The sequence below is a fragment of the Gracilinanus agilis genome, chromosome 3, assembly GCF_016433145.1.
Source record: "Gracilinanus agilis isolate LMUSP501 chromosome 3, AgileGrace, whole genome shotgun sequence".
Taxonomy (NCBI): domain Eukaryota; kingdom Metazoa; phylum Chordata; class Mammalia; order Didelphimorphia; family Didelphidae; genus Gracilinanus; species Gracilinanus agilis.
The window spans coordinates 102,112,925-102,136,564 of NC_058132.1; the positions used below are offsets into that span (position 1 = coordinate 102,112,925).

Consider the following 23,640-nt stretch of genomic DNA (forward strand, 5'->3'; position numbering starts at 1 on the left):
CATTTGGGTATTCCTGGCAAAGATACTGGAATGGTTTGACATTTCCTTCTCCAGTCCATTTTATAGATGATAAACTGAGGCGGACAGGGTTAAATGACGTGCTCAGGGTCACCTACCCTTCCCTCAATGAGTTTAATTACATTCTACTCTTATGTGGTGCAAAAGGTGCAAACCCTGACTAGAGGCAGTTGATCCTGCAGACTTGATGAGAGTAGGAGGGTCAACTGAGCTTGGTCTTTGGACTGAAAACCTGGCCTTGATTCTGCAGCTTTTCTCTTAAGATTCATAGCTTAGCTAATTCCTCTGGATCTCCCTGACCTTCCCTATCCCAATCATCATTTTCCTTCCTGATTTTCTTGTGGATTTTTGGAAGAAGGGTAGATCTGGGTGGTAGCATTCAAACTTTGTAGATTTAGTTTCCCCGTAGTCAAGTAGGGCTCACCCTTGATACACTTATGAACAGCCAACCTTGGGTGACTCTGCTTCCCTTCTCTGATTTTCTTTTATATGGGCATTTAGTGCAATTTAAAAAATTCTATGCCAACTATAAACTCTAAGTGCTAAGCCCCACAGCCATGTCCATAGTTAAGTTCTGAATAAAGATTTTCAGGATGAATAACTATTTCTAGGATAATTTTTCTTGTTCTGTAACAGGCTTTTGCTTTATGAATGGCTGAGAAGGGTTTATATGGAAATCCCTTCTTTCTCTCAAAATACAAGATTGCTGCTTGGTTCACTGAGTTTTTCACTGAAAAGCTTTTAGGGATCTAGAATAAAAAACTTTAGAAGATAGAATGTGAGGGAGGTGAGGGACATCATGAGCATTTCCATAGTGCCTACTAAGTGCCAAGGACTGTGCTAAGTGCTTTTATAAATATAAACACTTTTATCATCATGGCTGGAATAAATGTGTGGTAGGGGTCCAACCGGGAGTCCAAGAAGGCTAAGTGACTTTTCCCAGGTCACAGTGCCAGTTAATGGTTAGCTGAGAATGAGGATCCAGGCTAAATCTCTAGCCTAGGCCTCTTGTTCTTAACAAACAAACAAACAAACAAACAAACAAACAAAAACCAACCAACCAACCACCAATCATCATTATGCCCAATAGATTGTTTTTCTTCATTTAAATCTGCTTTCATGGAGAAATGTGGGTTATAATAAATTATTTGCCAGCAGCAGCCTCCTGCCTCCTTCCTTATGTGGAGACTGAATTGTTTTCGAGATCGCAGTGACCAAGCGGTGGCCCCCGAGGCCCCGGCCACATGGCCTTCGCTGAGGCACTCACCGCTCTGGATGTTGAGGGCGTGATGCTTGTCCAAGGTCCATCCTCCCAGTTTGGAAGCATCGATTTCATAGCCCTGGAGGACTGCGGTCCTCTTCTCCCATAAGATCAAATCCAGGCAGGATTCATATTCATACCCGACAGAAACTGGAGAAAGGATGGAAAAATAGAAAGAGAGAATACAAATGAATAATGGAATAACATCCTTCCCTTTTAAAAGGCATGTCTGGCATCTGAAAGAGCTTTGCAGTCTGAATATCAGGGTTCGGTCCCACTTTTGATACTTATTAATTCCGTGGCATTGACCAAGACTCAATTTCCCTTCTGGTTAGGCTAGCTGGCCCCTGAGGTCTATTTCATTATGGGCAGGAGTCAATTCCAATTAAATACCAGAATTATGAATGCATTATTTTATTAAAAAAATAAAATAGAACAAATAGATAATATATAATATAATGTATACACTATAATATACAAAAAGAGAATATATAATATAAAAGATAATAAAAATAGAAAAAAGAATAAAACCCTTACCTTCCATCTAAGAATCAATACTAAAGTTCAGTTTCAAGATGAAGAACCAAAAGGGCTAGGCAACTGGGGTTAAGTGACTTGCCTAGGGTCATACATCTAGTAAGTGTCTGCAGCTGGATTTGAATTCAGGTCTAGCACTCCTATTCTCTGTGTCACTTAGCTACCTAAGAGGGGTAGTAGATAACATAAAATGTTAACTGGTATTATTTCTTCTGAGCAACTGGGAAAGGGGGTGGGCTAGTCAGAGAGTACTAAAGCTGGCCTGATGTGTCTGAAACATTACAAGAAAGAGAAGAAAGCCTGTAGGACCTTGGGCAGCCGATAGTGTTCTAGAAACAGTCAAAAAGGTCTGGTTGGAATCCTGCCTTAGATATCCATTAGCATGTGACCCCAGACAATTCCCTTAACTTTATTGGGCTTTATTTTCCTCATCTGCATAATGGGGGTGGGGTTTGAACATGAAGACTTCTAAAGTCCTTTCTAACTCTAAATCTACAATCCTATGAATTTCGATGATATGAGAAAAACTCTCCCAGGACAAGAAGGAAGAGATGTGCCAAAAATTTGGAGCAAGGAAGGAGTCTCTTACATGGATGAGCTCACAGGTCTATTGAAATATAACAGCTAACATTATATAATGATTATATTAGCTAATCATTACATTATGTTTATATATAATTAACCTAGAATTACATTATATAATAACCTGTGGCTAATATGATAAAACTGCTTGTGATTTTTATCATAAAAATGAGAAAAATAACATAAGCTCATAATGGGTGGATAAAAGACCAATAAAATCATAGGGACACAGAATGTTAAAGTTGGAGGAGGCCTTAGAGATCCTTCTAGTTCAACCATCTCATTTTGTAGAGGAAGAAACCGAGGTCCAGGGAGGTTTACTGATTTGCCCAAAGTTATCCAGTACCAAAGTAGCAGAGGTGGGATTGAAACCCGGATCATATGAGTTCAGATCAGGCCAAAGATATTTCTTATCTTTGCTATCTGGATTTTGTGGTTGGAAAAATGCTTTTACATGCATAACATTATCTGTGAATTTATTATTTGCCCCTATTTGACTGAATTGCCCATATTTGATGGAGCAGCTGGGTGGTCCAGTGGATAGAGCACTGGGCCTGGAATCAGGAAGACCTAAGTTAAGATTCAGCTTCAGACACTTAGTAGCTGGGTGACTCTGGGCAAGACATTTCACCTCGTTAGCCTCAGTTTCCTCATCTGAAAAATGGACTGGAGAAGGAAATGTCAAACCATTCCAGTATCTTTGCCAGGAATACCCCCAAATGGGGTCATGAAGTCAGACCCAACTGAAACATTTGAACAAGAAATTTGATCGATGAAGAAATTTAGGCTCAAAGAGGAGTGACTTACTCAAGTGAGGTGTGTATTGGAAGAGTAGGAAGAGGAAGGAGGAGCAACCCAAGAAGGGAGGGCAGAAGGCAGGTATTGCATGCTCAATCCTGAAAGCATGAATCTAAAAATAGCAGGCAGCTCACCAAAGGCTTCTGAGAGGCCAAACACCTTCTGGTTGTAGACATCAGTCTTGTCCCAGATGAAATAGTAGGAGAGGTCTGGGGCGGCGGCGAACCACTTCCTGAAGAGGCGCCCTTCCACAGCGACCATGAGGTGGACCTTCATGAGATTGAAAGGGATGGTGGGGTGGGTGAGGCTGATCTTCAGGACGGACTTGTAACCAGGCGTCCGGCTGCTCAGGTAGCTCAGCTTCATGCTACTGCCGGAGATGCTGATCTCTTCCTGCAAAGCCTGGAGAACAAAGAGGAAGAAGTGGTAAGGCGGGGAAGAAGCTTAAGCAAGGAGATCATGGAAGTTCAGTGTGGAGAGGGAAGCGGTTGGACCAGCTGCTTTCTAAGCCCTCTCCCCCTTCTCAATCGTATGCTCCTGGTCACAGACCCAGGAGAAGTGAGCTCTTCTGATGCCCAGGCCCTGCACCAGCCAGGAAGCCATCTTGCTTCATGTTCTTAAGCTGGAAAGATCACAACACTTTCTGGCTTCTCTAGTAAACCAGAGGTCCTTGGAAAAGAATGTGAAACCCAACTGTCCAGAAGAATCTGATCAGAAACAAGTACTGTTGTAGGATTGACCGTCTCCAGCTGGAAGAAGCCTCCAGGGGGTCAATTCTTCCAGCCCAGTAAAAAAGACATTTCACCCTGTTATTGTCTCCATTTTACAGATAAAGTAACTAAAGGTCAATTCAATATAATTTCAATAGAATGTAAACTAGATAACAGACAGAAATTTTGTATCCTCTGAGCCTTACACAATGCAAAGCTGAAATGCTATAGAGATTCTGTCATATGGTAAAATAGTACCAGAGCTTAATAGGAATAAATAATTTAGAATAGAAATTACTTAGAAATGAAGAATTTAGAATCAATGTTTAGCCTGACACTCTTAGGCTCCATCAGTTTATAGATAACCAACATTTCTATGACAAAGACACTGTGAAGAACAAGACCTCTAAATGGGCAGTGTTCTGCCCAATAGATACTGACTGGCATATCCTTTCACTTCTTTACTTATTCTGACTTTGCTTGTAGCAGGGAGGCCCCAAAAAACAAAGAAGAGACTGAGAGATCCCACTGGTCATCTAGTCACAGGATCTTAGATTTCAAGCTGGGAGAGACCTTTGAGATCCCCAAGTCCAGCTGCCTTATTTTACAGATGAGGAGACTGAGGCTCAGAGAAATTTAGTGCCGTGCCTAGGGTCACCCAACCAACTTGGTGGTGCAGTGGTTTTGGTGTCAGAGAGACCTGAGTTCAGATTTTGTCAGGAATTTATCGGCTTCATCAGGTTTCTTTAGAAAGGTATTTAATTCCTCTCGGTCTCAGTTTTCCTAGCTATAAAATGGGAATAATAATAGCACTTATCTCCCAGGGTTATTTTGAGGGTCAAATGATATAAGAGATGTAAAGTACAAGGCAAAACTTAAAACACTATACAAATGCTAGCTATTGTCATTATTATAGTTATTATTAGTAGTAGTAATTTAATTCAATAAAGATTGATTAAGCACCTACTAAATGCCAGATATTGTGCTTTATGCTGAGGATATAAAGAAGCAAAAGATGGTCCCTGCCCTCAGAGAGCTTATTTTTTGTAGCAGTAGTAGTAATGGTAGTAGTAGTACTATTTTGTAGTAGCAGTAGTGGTAGTAGTACTATTTTGGAGGAGGAAGATGAGGAGGAGAAAAAAGAGGAGTAGAGGAAGCAGCTAGGTTGTATAGTGGATAGATCACCACGCCAGGAGCGAATTCTTCCTCATTTCATCTTCCTCAGTTCATATCTGCCTTCAGACACTTACTAGCTGTGAGATGCTGGGCAAGTCTCTTAACTCTGCCTCAGTTTCCTCATTTATAAAACGAGAAATGGCAAACCAGTCCAGTGTCATTGCCAAGAAAACCCCAATGGAGGCACGAAGAGTTAGACATGACCAAAAAGGACAGAATAACAACAACAATAAGGAATTGTAACAGTAGTATTAGGTAGAAAGAATTAAGTGCAGAGCAGGAATTTCCAGCCCAGGTCTCTTGACTCCAAAGTTAATGCTTTAGCTTAATGCCTTGGAATAAATGCATATAGATTGTGCTGGCATTTAACTTAAAAAAAAATACAGTGCTGCAACCCCATAATGAAAATCTAATTTAGGAGGAGCTTAGAAGCTAATCATTTCCTCCATTCTGCTTTCTGGATGCACATCTCCTGGCTGCACACTCCGTTCTGGGTTATGGGCAACTTCCTCTGGGATGATGGAATCATCTATTCAAGTGGAGTTGCCTCTTGAATCAGGAGCTCAAAGGATCCCCCTCAAAGGATCAAATTTTAGTCCTTGAAAGTCATTTATTCCAACCCTATCATTTTAGAGATGAAGAAACTGAGGTCAAGAGAAATTTCTTGATTTGTCTACAAAAGAACAACAAAGGGCAGCAAGGTGGCCCAGTGGATGGAGAGCCAGGCTTAGAGATAGGAGATCCTAGGTGAAAATCTGGCCTCAGACACTTCTTAGTTCTGTTACCCTGGGCAAGTCACTTAACCTTAATTGCCCAGCCCTTGATGCTCTCCTATCTTGGAATTGATACTAAGATAGAAGTAAGGGTTAAAAAAAAAAGTACAATGGATTTGGAAATCAGGACACTTAGGTGCAAGTTCTGGGTCTGACACATATTTACTGCGGGATCCCAAACCTATCAATTAACTTCTCAATTTCCATTTCTTTGTAAAATGAAGAGACTTGGACTAGTTGTTCTCTGTAGTCTCTGATTCTGTGCAAAGATGGAGTTGAAAGAATGTGACATGTTAGCCAAGTTTCTTCTAAGTCTCTGATCCTATAGGAATTCCCCGAGCACTGGCCAAAAGGCCAATGAAAGAGGGCTGGAAGGTGTGCCATGGAGATATGGACGATCCACTAGCCGAGCTGGCTAAAGATGGCACATAGTTAAATTCTGAAATGATTGAATAGGAATACTATGACCAAATTCTGCAACATGCTAGCTGTGTGGTGCAATGTTACAATGTGGTTTTAAAACTAGACTCTAGTAAAAATAAATACGATGGATGTTGAGATTGTAAAAAAAGATTCCGTCAGTTCTTCCAAGAAGGAAATTTTAAACAAATGTGAGTTAATTTAGCAGTGATGGGGATGAACTTTTGGGGGCTGGCTGCTCTGAGCCCAGTTTTAAGGAGGGAATGCTCAGTCATGGCAGAACCAACACAGACATGAAAAGGATGGTGGTGATGCTTCTCTTGCATTTACAGAGGAATCCCACCTGCATTCAATTCAATTAAATCAATAAACATTTCGTAAATACCCACCATGGGCTGGGCACTATACTAGGCATGGAGGACGGAAAGAAACATAAGCTCCCTCACCGGGTCCTGCTGTCAGGGAGTTTGGGGTTGGGTTTAAGTTCAGTTATTTCAAAACCTACAATGACAATGTGTGCAGTTAGGGCTGAAGTCAGATGTCTCTCCATAGGCATTCTATCATCATGGCCCAAGCATCAATATTTAGGGACCTCCACTCTCTGGATCTGCCAGAGTTTTCCATTTACTCTCTACCTAACGGTCTAGATTCTAGGCAAATGGACTGTACCACTCTCTCTCTCATAGATGTTAGATGGGCTCCTTTAATCTCTCCAGGACTCAGTTTCCTCTTTTGGCAAATGAACTGTTTGGCCTAGGTGAGATCAAGATCTAGATTCCCTTTTTGTATTGTCAAATCCTTACCTTCTGTCTTTTGTTTTCACTTACCTCTATTTGAAATTTAGCATTCCCTACAATGATTTATTATTTTTATTCATTCATTCATTTATTCATCCATCCATCCATCCATCCATCCATCCATCCATCCATCCATCCATTTATTTATTTAAAACCCCTACCTTCCATTTAAATACATGATTCTGAGAAGGGGCCTATAGGTTTCCCCAGACCACAAGACATAAAAAGATGAAAAACTTCCATTAAATAATCTCTCAGATCTACAATCTTATGTTCTTTACATCTTGCCTCCATGCTTTTGCTATGCCTGGATCACCTCCAACTCTATCTCCTCACATATGACTCACCTTTTTTTAGGTTTGGCTCAGATCCTGTGTCCTCTGGGGCATCTTACTTGATTCCCCCTAGCTGGATGTGATGTATTTCCCATCTCTTTTCAAAATATGTTTTAATTCTCTTATGCAGTTATTTTCATTCATTCATCCATCCATTCATTCATTCATTCATTTATTTATTTTCTGTGAGCAAGTGAGTCACTTAACCAATCTACGCCTCAGTTTTCTCATCTGTTAAACAGGGACACTGTTTATTGCTTTCCTGAATTCATAATTATTGTGAGAGAACCATGCTGAAAACAATAAAGTGCTATATAAATGTAAGTGATTATTATTGAATTATATTATAATTAGGGAGTGACTTCCTCATCCCTGGCCATCTTTGAGCACAGGCTTGATGATCATATTGGAGGGATTTTAGGCGGGGAGGATTCCTCCTTAGGAAACTGAGGTTTCTTTCATCTTGAAGAGTTTCTGATTCTATAGTGCGGCTCAAAGAACAGAAAGAAGAAAGGTGAATATGAGTTTTTCTGGATAAGTAGCAGGTGTTATTATTATTAGTTATTATTATTATTCCACCAACATTTACTGAGCACTGAGTATGTACAAAGCCTTTGCTGAGGGAGAGATAAAGATGAAATAGGACATAATCCTTGCCTTGAAAGAGATTACAGTCTGGTAGAGAGATATTGCACAGTCTACGGGAGGGAAATACAATCATATTCTAATCTGGGTGACACACACTTATTAAATTCTGAGGCTAGAATGGGTGTTAATCATAATACACCTTCTTATTAGGCTCTATATATCATGAGGGGTAGCCAGGTGGCACAGTGGATAAACCAACTGGCCTGGAGTCAGGAAGACAAGTTTTCCCGAGTTTAAATCTGACTTCTGACAATTCCTAGCTGTATGACTCTGGGCAAGTCACGGAATCCTATTTGCCTTAGTTTCCTCATCTATAAAGTGAACTAGAGAAGGAAATGGTAAGCCACTCCAGAATCGTGGCCAAGAAAACTCTAAACGGGATCTCAAAGAGTGGGGTATGATTAAAAAATGACTCAGCAACAATATATCTTATATTATTATGTTATGTTATGTTATTTATATATTATTATTTACATTATAATTGTATACCATGTTATTTATATTATAATTATATTTTATGTTATTTATATAGTTATTATTTATATTACATATTGTTCTTTATATATATTTATTATTTATATTTTAATTATATTATGTTATTTATATAGTTATTATTTATATTATATATTGTTCTTTATATATATATTTATTATTTATATTATAATTATATTATGTTACATGAACATGAAGGCAGCTAGATGGCTCTGTGGATTGAAAGCCAGGCCTAGAGATGGGAGGTCCTTTGTTCAAGTCTGCCCTCAGACACTTCTTAGCTGTGTGACTCTGGGCAAGTCACTTAATCCCCATTGCCTAGCCCTTACCAAAAACCCTATGTAACAATCTGTTAGATTAAAATTAATATCTCTAAGTTCTTATTTTCCATAAAGTTTATTACATAAGTTATTATTACTAATCACTTGAAATAGAGAAAAGCAAATAAGCATAGATTTAAAATCTCTTTCCTCCTCTAAGTATGACCATGTGTAGCTCATCCTGCAGGATTCTCAGTTTGCCTCTCCTGCTGCATTTAGGGAAGTAGAGACAGGTGGGGTTCCCCCTCCCCCTTTTATTTATGTTCATGGACGCAGAGCTGGCATGCAAAAAATGGGATGAACTGGCTTGGCAATCCAGGAGGGGGAGGGGATGAAGCTCCCTCTACAGGTAGAGTATTTATGAGGTGAGTAGTGAAATCTTATGAGGTGAGTAGTGAAAAGATTATATTCTTATTTTATAGATGAGGAAACTGAGGCTTGGAGAAATGAATAATAATAATAACAACAACAATAATAATAATAAATGATGAGAGCTAATATTTATATATTGCTCACTCTGTGCCAGGCATTGTGCTAAGTGCTTTTGAAATATTATATCATTTGATTCTTACAACAATCCTGGGAGGTAGGTGCCATTATTACTCTCATTTTGCAGCTGGGGAAACTGAGTCAAACAGAGGTGTGTGTTATAGGAAATTTTGGGCCTTTGAATTACATTTCCCAAGTGCCCACTGGCTTCCTGTCCTTACCTGCAGACGTAGACAGGGAGATAAAATTGAGGGGTCTGGCAGTGACTACGGTCTTTCCTTCCTATGGCGACTTGGAGTGGGGAACACAGACTGTTTGAACATGCAGATTAGCCATGGCACGTGGTTTTATTCTGTTAACTTTTTATTCCTTTACTTCTAGTGATTACTAATAAACCTTACAAAAACACAATATTTCTAAAGTTATTTTATATTCATTTTAATTTTTACAGGTGACATGCCTTTCCCAGGTCAGAGGGACAGAAAGTCCAAGATTCCCATTTATATCATCCCCAACCCAACAAGTGGTCATAATAGCTTCTATCTGACAACCTCCCTGTCCCACAGACAGAGGCTACATTCTAACTCAGGCCTTCTTGCCACTTGGCCCTCTGCTCTCTCCGGGCACCACGTGGCTGCCTAACCTGCCCAAGCTCACTCCATTGCTCTAAGAAGCAGCGTCCACGGGGAATTCCAGGCATTTTCCCACATGAGCCCAAGGCCGGGTCGTCCACCCCCCCACCCCCCCCATCCCGTGTCTCAGGCGCTGAATAAAGACCTCGGAATGAATGGATGGACTTAGAGCAATCCTTGCCAAGCAGCGCGAGGCTCGACAGCTGGGTGAATCAGCCTGGAAGAGCATCATCCCGTCGTGCTCATAAATATTTACTTTCTCTAATGTACCCTTTTCAATTTATATCTCTTGGTGCTTGCAAAGGGTGAGAAATGATAGGCCTGGGAAAACCCTAGAATTTATTTTAATATATGTTAGGGCCCAGCCGCAAGCGGTGCCGAGAGTGGGGTTCTGGCTGCGACCAGCGAGCAGGTGAGCTTTGTGGGGGCGGCAGCGGGGGAGAGGGGGGACACTCTTTTCACCTAATGTTGTCTGGTCCTCTGGGAAAAGGCAGGCTGGGGCGGCGAGTGCCCCTCCCCCTCCTCTACTGACTCCCACCCCCTAAGAGAGGTCAGCCTGGAAGTGTCTGCGCTGACTGGCCCCAATGGGAAAGAAGCTGGAGCCTGGGGGGAGCTCCAGGGATTTAAAAATGGCCCCATTCTGCTTTGGGGGCCGCCATCTGCATCGGGGCGACCCGGCCCATCCGGAGAAGTGTGTTTGCTTAGTGGGGCGTAAAACAGAGCCGCATAAATGTGGAAAGCCAGCGCTCTGGGAACTCGGGAGCCCATTAACATGCGCGCTGCGAGGGGGGAGCCGGCACATTTCTCGCTAGGTGTTCGCTCCTAGACTCCCCGCGTCCCCCCAGTGGCCGTGCCCGCCATTACAATCAGGCCTGGGGGCAGGAGGGCTCTAAGAGGAGATTCAACAAGTCTGGGGTAGCCCCATGAAGACAATCTGCTTTCTGGCCAATTCCCATGTATCTCCTAGAGGGCGGCCCATGTCTTTTCTAGACTTTGAGCCTCCCCCAGTGTCCAGCGCCTGAATTCTGTGCTAAATGCATGTAGATTGATTTGAAATAAGTGGAATCTTTTCTACTTGTTTCCTTTTAAAGCTACCTACTTGGAGCAAGGATGTTCCTACTTTTTTTATAATTTTCAGATGATGAACAAAATAGAGGATCATAAAATTTCATAATAATAGATCAGCATTATAATATGTAAGTATATAATATATTATGATAATATATAATAATATATGACAAATATATCATATATTATAGTATATAATAATATAAAATACAGCATAACAATATAGAATTATGTAATAATATATTATATAATAATAATACCTAGGGCAGCTGGGTGATAGAGTAGATAGAGCACTGGGTTTGGAGTCAGAAGACTCATCTTCATGGATTCAAATCTAGCCTCAGACACGTACTGACTTCTGAAATCCTGGGCAAGTCACTTAACTCTGCTTTAGTTTCCTCCTCTATAAAAGGAGCCGGAGAAGGAAATGGCAAACCTCTCCACTCTCTTTGCTAAAAAAAGCCCAACTGGGGTCACCAACGGTCAAACACAATTGAAAACGACTAAACAATGACAACAAATAATGATAACTAATATCAGTACAGCATTTTAAAATTTGTAAAGCACTTTATCTGTATTATCTTATTTTAACTATATAACAATCCTGAGAGCTAGATGGCTATTATGGAATTATGGCTATTCTTATGACTATTATGAAATTATGGCTATTCTTAGAGATGAGCTCTGAGAAATTAAGTGCCTTGTCCATGGTCATATATGTAGTGAGAATATAAGGCAAGAATTAAACCAAGCCTTCCTGAAATCGCACCCAGAGTTCTCCCCAATATATAATGCTGCCTGTTGGGAGATCTTGGAGACGGCTGAGTCCCATCTAAGAGTTCCATTTACATCATCTCCAACCCCAAAAATGGCCATATCACCTCTATTTGAAGACCTCCAATGTTGGAATATCTATTTCTTCTCTAGGTAAGTGACTCTAAATGTAGATTTTAAAAAAATAAATGGCACCAAGTCTAAATCTAAAGCCTCTTTATACCTTCTGCCCATGGCTTTCAGCTCTTCCCTCTACTGTCAGACAGAACAAATTTAGTTCTTTTTCCAGGTAACCCAAAGACTTCAAAGACCCAAAGAAAGTTGTTATATCCCCCGTAAGTGCTGAGGACCAATATCCCCAGCTTAGTACAGGGCACGGTTCAGGGGGTGGGGATGGGGAGGGGGGCGGTATTCTGAGCTCCTATTGGCTCTTGAAAGCCAATTGTTAAATTTTCGTTGTGAGGCTATGCACCTCAGAAACTGGCAAATGCTTTAGATCAGGAATTGACTTGTTTTATTGATCGTCTCAGCTTAAGAAAATGGTGGGGGAAAATATTAATCATGCAGATTAAACGAAAATGTGTCATTAGTACTATCATCTCCCCTTTAAAGCAGTTTGCTAAACATTTACCATCACAACCCTGCATGGAGTCCAAACCTCCCGTAGCATTCTGTACCTGCATTAGTTAATTAATTTTCTTTCTGAAATAAAGTGGGACATTCACTTCCCTATTTGTGACACTCATTGCAGTCCAAGCATAATGAATTGCTTCTTTGGGGTTATCATGGCACGCCTTTGACTCATACTGAACTTGTTGTCCACTAAAACCCCCAGATCTTTTCCTTACAGACTGGGAGAAACTATACCAGAGTGATTCCTCATGGAGGATCTTCCCTTCCTCCTTTGCTAGGCACTGTTGCTGTGTCCTGAGTTTATTGAGAGAAGGAATCCCCAACCTTCCTTTGAAGAAGAGATCCTTTTCCTTTTCTGAAGTGTCGGCAATGCTCAGGATGGGGCTGTTGTTGTTGTCATTCAGTCATTTCCAATTGTTGTTTGACTCTCCACGACCCCATTTGGGGTTTTCTTGGCAAAGATACTGGAGTGGTTTGCCATTTCCTTCTCCAGTTCATTTTTACAGATGAGGAAACTGGGACAAACAGGGTGAAGAGAATAACCCAGGGTCACACAGTAAGTGTCTGAGCCCAGATTTGAACTCATGGAGACGAATCTTCTTGATTCCAAGCCCAGCCCTCTATTCCCTGTACCATCTAGCTGCCCCCAGGTTCAGGAGAAGTCCTCAGACTACCAAGTAGATATTCAAATTTTTGTTTTGTTTTATTCAGATTATAAATCCACTGAGTAGTGGCAAATGTTACATATACTGCCTACTGGCAATCAAGAAATCAGTGTGCACTTCCCAATCTAGTATATTTTATATATATATATATATATATATATATATATATATATATATATCCACCCCCCCACACATATATACATGAATATACACATGTGTATAGATATGTATACATGGTTGTATATCTACCTACACATACACATATAATAACATATTAATAATATATATGGATATATATCCACACATTTATAATTATATAGTTTATAATATTATGTTATAGTAATATTATATAATATATACAGTACACATACAGTATAATATATACTTTACTCTTCTTATTATATATAATAGCAATTCACGACTATATAATGCTTTAAAGGTTTACAAAGCACTTTCCCTATGAGTTAAGTCAACCATTTCTAGAGCCACTTTATAAATGAGAAAAATGAAGCTTTAAGAACTTCAACGACTTGTCCATGTGGCTTTAAGAGGCTAAATGACAGCCAGTAAGTGTTAGAGAGATAAGTCATAATAATAGCTCATATTCATGATCCTCATCTAAGGGGAGACACAGATCTTTAAATACAATAACTAGTACTTTACAAGAGGCCTTGTTACACTTTGGAATGTGCAGTTAAATTAGAGATCAAAGCGTGGGAGGCAGCTCGAGGTTCAGCAAAAAGAGGGCTTGGCTGGGGGAAGCCTGGAGAACCCCCTTCTGGTAAGACTCCCCAGCCTGCCTTGCTTTTTGGGGACATATTTTATTTTTCCTTTAACTAAGTCATGGATTGGACTAGACAAGGCTCCTTCTAGCTTGTACGCTTTATATGCTCAGGACCCTCTAAATTCTATGATTCTGCGATTCTCTGATGTGGGAAAATTATTAAAGCAAGGGTGGACAAGGTGGACTGAGGAGGATGTTATATGAGCTGTAGGGATACCCAAAGACCATTTTGCTTTTGTTTTTTTAGTTGATGTTTTGTTTTAAAGTGGATTAAAGCATGATAGGAATCAGGGATGTTATGTAGTAGCCAAAAAGCTGATGAGCCCATGGGCTGCCCTGGGCAGCTTAGCTTTCAGGAATAAGAACCCTGTGGGTTCCACCTTGTTCAGAGAGCCCCTTTTGGTTCTGATGATAGTAAGCTGCAAAGCACCCAAAGGAGAGCAGCCAGGATGCTGAAAGGTCTGTGGGCCATGCCATGCCGTACAAGAATCACCTAAAAGAACTGAGAGGAGGGTGCATTTGGCATGGAGAAGAAAAGGCTTGGGGGGGGGGGGACAGGCTAGCTATATTCAGGTCTTTGAGCTCTTTTGTGAAGGAGGGACAAGCCAAGTTTTGTTTGTTTCCTGAGGGCAGAACCAGAAAAAAATAGGTAGATGCTACAAAGAGACAGATTTAGGCTTGAGATTAGGAAAAGCTTCATTATCATTTGAACTATACCAAAATGGAACTGGTTACTTGGAGAGGTAGTGAGTTCCCTTTCCTTTGAAGTCTTCAAGAAGAGTATGTTAGAATGGGGATTCCTTTTGCCTGTGTGTTAGATGAGAGGGTGGATGAAGCTCCTTCTAACTTGAAAACATTGTAGGTCAATTCCTAGGAGGAAAAGCAGGCTAGGGTGGATGACCCCTTCTGGGGCCAAAATGAATTGAAAATATGGTGAGTGTAGATGGGCCCCAGGGTCCTAGGAAAACGATGACAACAGTACAGAAGCTCTAAGATATTTTGTGTAACCTTGGGATAACGTCTTTGGGTCTTAGAATTTCTCACCTATAAAACGGATGATCTCTAAGGTTCCTTCCACATTTAAATATATGATTTATAATTATGTAACTCCTTTTGGCTCTCATATTTTGTTCTTTAGCTAAATATGCTATTTGCTCAATTCCTTTCTCTCCTTAGTATTCTAAATTTTAATATTCTAAGTCCTAGATCTTGACTATATCTCCCATTCTATGAGCCTATGAAAATGAAAGATTAGAGTAGATAATATCTGATAATCTCTCCTTTTTTAAAACAGTATTAAAATCAATACTGTGTATTGGTTCTAAGGTAGAAGAGCAGTAAAAGCTAGGAAATGGGGGTTAAGTGACTTTCCCAGGGTCACCCAGCTAGGTCCTTATTTTTTTCAGGATAAAATACATGCTTCTTAGTTTAACACTCAAAACGCACCACATTATTATTTTTATTATTATTTATTTCTTTTTTCTTTATTATTTCTTTGTTAGTTTCTAGCTTATTCCATCTGGCTTATCTTTATACCTTCCATATTTTAGCCAATTTGAATGACAACTAATTGTCCTCTGAACTCAAAATACCAGCTGCAACCTCTTGCTGATTTAAGCTCTCCCTCATTTCTGCTCTTCAGATTCCTTACCTTCCTTTAGCACTTCACTCTGAAACCACTGCCTTGCTTGTATTCCCTCCTGAAAATGTTCTTTTCCTCTCCACTACTCACTGGTCTAGCTCAGAAACTTCCCTTTGCCTTCTTCCTCCCTTACTCTGCATTTTCGGAGTAGACATCATTGCCACCCATCATGCATTAAAAAAAAAAACAACAAAATCTTTATAAAAAAAACCTTTAAAAATGTAACCTCAGAACTTGGCTCAATAACATAAACATTTTATAAACGTGTGTTAAATTGAATCACATTGACTCTCTTGCCTTGATACCCTTCCCCTTCCTCCTCCACGCTAGCTTCATACCTGGATTTCAGGAACGATGGGGCCTTTCTCTGCGCAGGAGCTCGCAAAGGCTGTCAGAGGGGAAGGAGAGACGATGGGGTTGGGGCGGGCAAAGTTGCTCAGGTCACAGCTCGGGATCTCATTCTCCTCATGCCTCATGACGATGGTTTCCATGACAAAGAAGCGGTCCCATGGGAGCCAGAGGGTGTGCTCTTGAGTGATGAATGGCGCTCGCTCAAACCTCAGGATGATGGAGATCCCTCCATTTGTGACCAGGTCAAAGCTGGAAACAAAAAAAAAGAGCTACAGATCAAATCCTAATTGGGGGTGGGGGTGGGGAACCCTACTTTGTGGTTTTGCTTCAGGGGATGATCAAATCTAGTCCTTCTGCCTCCAGGCTGAACATTCACATCACTGGACCCAAAGTCATGCCAAGCCAGATAACATTTCTTGTTTTTATTGAGCTTTTGTGACACTATTGCCATCATTAAGAGGGTAAACCTTGAAGCCCCTAAACTAGGGATCTAGAACCCTGATGGCAAACCTATGACACGCGTGTCAGCATGGACACGTGTAGCCATTTTTGATGACACACGGCCACATACAGACAAGTATGTTGTTTAAACTATAAATACTGCAAAATTATGTTTTTTTTTCTTGAAATGACACATCACCTGAGTTATGGTCAGTTTTTTGGTAAATTTTGACACACCCATCTCTAAAGGTTGCCCATCATCGATCTAGAAGGTGACTCTGAGACTTAAAAAACTGCTTATAAAAAAATTTAAAAAGTAAAAAATAGGGGGCAGCTGGGTAGCTCAGTGGATTGAGAGCCAGGCCTAGAGACAGGAGGTCCTAGGTTCAAATCCGGCCTCAGCCACTTCCCAGCTGTGTGACCCTGGGCAAGTCACTTGACCCCCTTTGCCTACCCTTACCAATCTTCTGCCTTGGAGCCAATACACAGTATTGACTCCAAGACGGAAGGTAAGGGTTTAAAAAAAAAAAGTAAAAAATAGAAAGAAACTGCTTAAAAAATGTCAGCATGTTTGTGACTGTCTCCTTCCCTCCCCGGCCCCCTTCTCCAACAGAATATTTCACGAGGTTGTCCCTTGCAAGCTGGACTCAAGTGACCCTTGAAAAGAAGGCAGTTTGAGGTATTTAACTGAAATCCATCCATTAAATCAGTGAGGCCAGAATGGCAGCCTCCCAGGGTTGGAAGAGACCTTGGAGAGTCCTTTAACAGCCTCAACAAATGATCGCCCAGCCTTTGCCCCAAGACCAACAGCAAGGAAGCACTTTTGGAGAGTATTCATGGTTAGGAAGCATTTTCTGGAATTCCTAATTCTACTGCACAGTAGCTTTCACTTAATACTTACTGTTACATCCTCTGGGGCCAGGTAAAGAAAGCCTAATTCTTTTTTCCCTGGATGGATTCTCAGACACTTGAAAGTGGAAATCATGCCCTTCCCTAAGTCTTCTCCAGGCCTGACATCCCCAGCTCCTTCAGTGACCCCTCTCTGGCATGCCCTCCCCACGCCAGCTACTCTCCAGTTGGTGAGTGTCTCTCCTGGCCCAGTCAGGAGGATTGGGCCTGGGCAGAGGTGCTCAGCTGTACTCTAGAGGCTCCATTTAATATGACTTTATAATATGTGATCCCATCACTACGGACCCTTCGCCCTCCTATAGAACCTGGGCTCTCCAAGACTGTTTATTTTCCTATTTTCTGATTATTGGTGACTTGAACGGTCTAGTAGCCAGTCCTTTAGTGAAAAGCCCATTCAACACTGGGATGGTTGGTGTGTTTTTTCTTGGAGGAAAGAACAGGATTTTTTTTTCCTACCATAATTCATGCCAGTGCAAAACACTGCCTTTGGGAGACCAGACAGGTGAACATGGGAACAACAGTTCCCATTTCTATGACCCTTTAGGGGACCCTTAACCCATTTCTATGTGTGTGTGTATCTTGGGGGGAGTTTATGATTTTGCCTCTGTACTTGTCTGCCACAACATCTCCCAGACTGCTTAAGCAACAGAATACTCTGGGGTCTTACATTCATTGATGGATTCTCTAAATGCCAGCTTGGGGCAGTACCTAAAGTTTATAACACTAGGGAAAATTGCGTATATGTGTATAGGACTGGGAAAACTGGGCCTAAATCTCTCGCCTAAAAAAAAAATTGTCCACGTGAATCTGACCTGGTTTAGTTATATTATTTTGTGTTATTTAGTTTTTAATTTTTTATTCATGTTATTTAGTTATTTATATGACCTAGTAATATTTCATAATGATTTTATTTCATGAGACTCCAAGGTTTAAATGACTTAAAAGGGTCATAGATCTAGAAGGGATCTAAGGAATTATCTAGTCTAACTCTCTCATCTTTTAAAAAAATTATTTTTTATTTATTTTGACCAATGACATATAATAAATTTCCACACAATGAACTATTCTTTTAAAAAAAGATTCTAAAGTATAACCCAGTGGAATTGCTTGCCTACTCCAGAAGCAGGGAGGGAAGATAGGAGGGAGACAATATGAATCATGTAACCTTGGAAAACTTATGTGTAAATTTGTTACTGAAATAAAATAAAGACAAAATTATAAAAAAAAAAGATTCTAAGAACTTGCTTCTGCTTATCAGTGGACTGAACAGCCTTTCTGTGTTGGTGAAGACATTTTTAAGGGTTAATTAGTATTTGGCCAGCCCTATAAGTAGACAGGGAGAAATCTCCCTTCACATGAGGCTGTGCCTGAGAAGGAGGGAAGGAAGGAATAAATGGTGGGTAAATCCCACTCTCCAGGTTCTTCATGAGACAGAGGCCTTCTGGGTTTATTCTTCGAAACACCCTCTCTTCCCTGGGGCAGGCACAGAGAATGGTGGGAAGAGCTTGGTTCTAATGAGTTGGGGCAAGGCTCGTTAAGCTGCGGGGAGAAATCTTGCTTCAGGTACGGGCATCAAATGCAACTCAGATGAGGAGGCATCGATCTCACGTCAGGCTCAGAGAGCCGAGAACCAACTGAGGTGGTAGCACCGTAGCAGGAGAAGCTCCCACTCATCAATTTTGATGGGAATCTGCCTGCCTTTTGTCTTTTATTGAATCCTTACCTTCTGTCTTAGAATTAATACTATATATCTGTTCCAAGGCAGAAGAGCAGTAAGGGCTAGGCAATGAGGGGGTTAAGTGACTTGCTCAGGGTCACCCAGCTAGGAAGTGTCTGAGGCCAGATTTGAACCCAGGATCTCCAGGTCTGTCTCACAGTCCGCAGAGTCACCCATCTCCCCTCTCCTTTCCCCCATTATAGCTTTTGCAGCTGGGTCCATAGAATGCCAACACAGGCACACCAATCTCAGGTTGCCCAAGTTGGCTCCAGGAAGATGCCACTCACGATCTTGGCTGGCAAGGTCATCGGTTAAATGGGAAATCCATGGAAACTTGGTTAACCAGATCTGACTGTCTCCTTGTTCCCTGCCTGAATGAGAAGGCGCTTTTACAAAAACTTGGTTCTTAACAGCCAATCAGCCACTTCATTATCACCCTGACCAGGACAAACTGAAGCCTGGAAGTTGATTAAACAGGTGTTAAAAAATCAATCGGGCTGCAGCATTATCTCCAACAGGAGGGTGAGAAGAAAGTTTCTGGTTGCATGATTTAGCCAGATGGACCTTCTCTCACCTTAATTTATTAAAAATAGAAAACCCAATCATTCCAGACAGGACAAACATTAGTCTCTATCCCTCTCCCAGCGAGCAGCTTTTATCACTTGAATGGAAAGTCAGTGCAGGGAAGGAATCAGACCTGAGCTCTAATCTTATCTCTGCCTTAATGAGCTGGGCAACCTGAGAAAGGGGCGACCTTGGCCTCAGTTTCCTCCTCTGTAAAATGGGGGGTGCAAATACCGGTATTCTCTACCTGATAGGGTTCTTGTGAGCAAACTGAGAGTAAAAGATGTCTTGATGCATTTCAGAAATGGGAGTAATGAGTCGTAGTAATAATCCCCAGCCTCTAGCTATAAAGATGCCTTGTTAACTTTAAGAAGTCTTTACTTTTCCCTAATGGCACTTCTGCACATTTAAAAAAAAAAAAAAGGTCAAGATTGTGATTTGAGCCCTGAAAGGAGCGTAAAAGGCAGAGGTGAGCAAGGAGTTCAGTCCTGGCACGAGGGGACAGCCTGGGCAAAGGCAGGGAGATGAGCTACGTCTGGGCAGGGAAGGCACAGAATGTGGGAAGGGGAATAATCTGAAATAAGACTATAAAAGGGACAGCAAGGTAGCACAGTGGGTGGAGGCCTGGAGTCAGGAGATCCTGGGTTCAAATCTGGCCTCAGATATTTCCTATCTGTGTGACCCCGGGGAAGGCACTTAACCTCAGTTACCTTGCCCTTACTGTTCTGCCTTGGAACTAATAACTTACTATCAATTCTAAGACAAAGGACAGGGGCTTAAAAATAAGAAGGAAAAGAAATATATCATTTCCCCCATCCAGATTTAGGGATCTCCTTAAATCTATTGATATTATATCTATAATATATTAATAATAATATGACAATATTATTATTATTAAATAAATCCTCCTTGAACCATTTTAGGAGTTTGAGTTAGAATGTAAACGCTTTTAGGAATAGAGATTATTTTATTCATTATATTTGTATCTCCAGGGCCCAGCAGAGTGCCTAACAGTATTAGTCACTCAGCAAATCCTTGTTGATTGATTGACTAATAAGACACCCCAGAGGCCCAACACATAACTTTTTTGGGCTTTTGTTGCTTTGTCTATAAAATGTGGCTAATAATTTTTGCCCTACCTATGACTATGGAGTCATTGGAAGAAAAATATTTTTTAATGCTCAAAGTTCAGTATAAATGGGAGCTATACTATCCTGTTGCCATGCAAGACTAGGATGAAATAAGATATAGTTCCTACCCTGAACAACTATTAAAATAAATATTTCAGTTTTAATGATCATTTGATGATCATCTTTTTCTCCTATTGCTCAACTGTTTGCTCCATGAGGGCAGCAGAGCATGCCTTTGTTATCTGTGTATTTCTCTCGGCATCGAGCAAAGTGGGTACCATGAAGGGATGGACTAGTCTTGTCCGTTTCACTGGGAGAACCAATCCAGGAGTTTGGCTCCATTGACAATGTGTTCTAGGAGTGGCAAAACAGTCCGACTAAGGACAGAACACACCTGCCATCTTGTCTGCTGATGGTATATCCAAAGAGAGGGTTGTTGACAAAACTGATGTTCACACCAACCAGCGGAGTCCCATCAGACGTCATCACTTGGCCTCGAATGACACAGGCATGTCTAAAAGGGTGAAAGAGAGAAAAAAAAATATGGTTTAAAGAACATGAATCATATAACTATGGAAAAATATTCTAAATTAATTAAATAAAAATGTTCAAATCATAAAAAAAAACAAACTCATCCATTCAAATGATAATTCCAATCATATAGATTGGACATTAATAACATTTCTAGATATTTATTAAGCGTGAGGGATACCTCAGTCTGCTTTAAGAGAGAGAAACAAAGTTTAGTTAAGACATAAATTCTTGGGGGGCAGTTGAGTGGTTCAGCGGATTGAGAGCCAGGCCCAGAGATAAGAGAGGACTTAGGTTTAAATTTGGCCTTAGATACTTGCTAGCTGGGTGACCCTGGACAAGTCACTTAACCCTTACTGCCTAGCCCTTACTGCTCTTCTGCCTTGGAACCAATATACATTATTGATTCCAAGATGGAAGTTAAGGGTTAAAAAAAAAGACATAATTTCTGCTCTTATAGAAAACTTAGGGTAGAGGAGATCAGGAATCAAAATAATTACAATAACCAATAATATACTCTGAGCACATGAAAGAGGCTAAAAAATATATGTTTGTTATTTTTCAGGAAAGATCATTACTAATTAGGTGGAAATTGGGAAAGGAGAGCCCAGGGGAGGCTGTGTTTTTGTTAATGCTTTATATAGCTGGAAGAAAATCAACACAATCAAATGCATGGGGCATTTGTCAGAGCAAATGGTGTGAGCAAAAGCACAAACGAAATGAGACCACTAGGTGTGTTCTGAGGGGCAGAGAGTTTGAAAGCAGTTTAGCTAATCCAGAGTCCAGGAGGGGAGAAATGTTGTATAAGACTTTGAAGGTACGATTTTGGGTCTTAAATTCTAGGCAGACAACTCTGACTTACTTAGCAATGAGAATTTGCTGGAGCTGATTGTTAAATTTTTAAATTAAATTTTTAAAATTTTAGCTTACACTTTGGAAATCTGTAAACATTACAAATCAGGACTCAACTCATTATTTTATTGATTGTCTAGACTTAAGAAAGCAAGGGAGAAAATATTAATAAAGCAGATTAAACTTAAAAAAAATGTGTCTTTTATACCTTCCCCCTCTCTCAACACTGGTTTTTAAATATTTATTAACATGTCTGTGCTTAGGAGGCAAGAGGAAATCACTAAGGATTTTTAAAGAGAAAAATGACATGATAAGGTCTTTGTGTAAGAAAGATCAGTCATCAGTGGTATGGAGCCTGGATTGGGATGGGGGTAGAGTGGTTTGGAAGAGACGAGAGACGGAAAGTCCTCTCAAGAAGCTGTTGTGAATTATGTGAAGAGAATGATGAAAACGTCCATATCATTTGGGCCAGAGACTCCATTGTTGGGCTTCTACTCCATGGAAGCCACTGATAAGAAAAAAGCCCTCACTACTCCAAAATACTGATAGCAACACTTTTTGAGATAGCTAAGAACTGGAAACAGAGTAGATACCCATCAGTTGGAGAATGGCTAAAAAAATTGTGGAATAGAATATTATTGTGCTATAAGAAATAATGTGTATGATAAAAACAGAGCAGAATAGAAAGATATACATGAACTCATGCAGAACAAAATAAACAGAACCAAGAAAACATTGCACATAATAACTCCAATAATGTAAATGGAAAGGATGAGACACCAAAAAAATCGTAAAAATAACAAAATTATAAAGATTAAGTGGGATTCCAATGAAGAGATAAGAGAAGACACCCTTGGCCTCGCCCTTCATGGAGTTGGGTGGTTCACCATTTTCATTCAATGGAGCTTTCTCAATGTCTCAATCAGTTGTGCTAACTATTTCTTGCTTCCTTAGAAAATACAATTTATCGCATGGGATGGCTCTCAGAGAAGGGGAAGGGAAGGGATATGTGGGATATCATGGTAAGGTAAGAAACAAAAATCATCAATAAACAATTTTTAAAGAGACTGTTATATAGTCTAGACAGGCAGGAATGAGAGCCTGTACTATGGTGTTGACCTTAGGAATCGAGAGGATGGGACAGAGGCGAGAGCTATTGCAGAAAAAAAAAACTAGTATCTATTTTTTTTTCACTGGATGATAGATTCATAACTGAAAGGGGCCTTAGAAGTCATCTAGTTTAATCTCCTTATTTTGCAGAGAAGGAAACTGAGGCCTTGAAAAATAAAATAGGGATGATAGCACCATCTACCTCTCAGGGTTGTTGCAAGGATCAAATAAGATAACAATTACCAAGGGCTTAGTGCCAGGCACATAGCAAGGGCTCTATAAAAATTAGCTATTATTATTATTTTTAGCTATCATCGTTATTATTAAAATGACTAATCTGAGGTCACCCAGGCAGCCAGGGGTAGATCCTGGGCTCAAATACAAGTACTTTTCAACATCTACTCTTCTGTGCTACTTCTTTAATGAGATGCTCAGGTGAGAGGTCACAGTCATTATAGTTTTGGAACAGTGAATGCAGGTC

General features: G+C 40.5%; 1 protein-coding gene across 1 annotated transcript in view; it reads right to left on the reverse strand.

Annotated features, from left to right (window-relative positions):
• Nucleotides 1-23,640, reverse strand: part of TENM4 (teneurin transmembrane protein 4) — a 215,150-nt gene that overhangs the window by 82,301 nt on the left and 109,209 nt on the right. The window contains exons 8-11 of the mRNA XM_044668931.1: nucleotides 21,061-21,180; nucleotides 15,893-16,154; nucleotides 3,331-3,598; nucleotides 1,286-1,429 (exon numbers count right to left, since the gene is read on the reverse strand). Of these exons, the coding sequence (XP_044524866.1) occupies nucleotides 1,286-1,429; nucleotides 3,331-3,598; nucleotides 15,893-16,154; nucleotides 21,061-21,180 (794 nt within the window). The remainder of the gene's footprint in view (nucleotides 1-1,285; nucleotides 1,430-3,330; nucleotides 3,599-15,892; nucleotides 16,155-21,060; nucleotides 21,181-23,640) is intronic.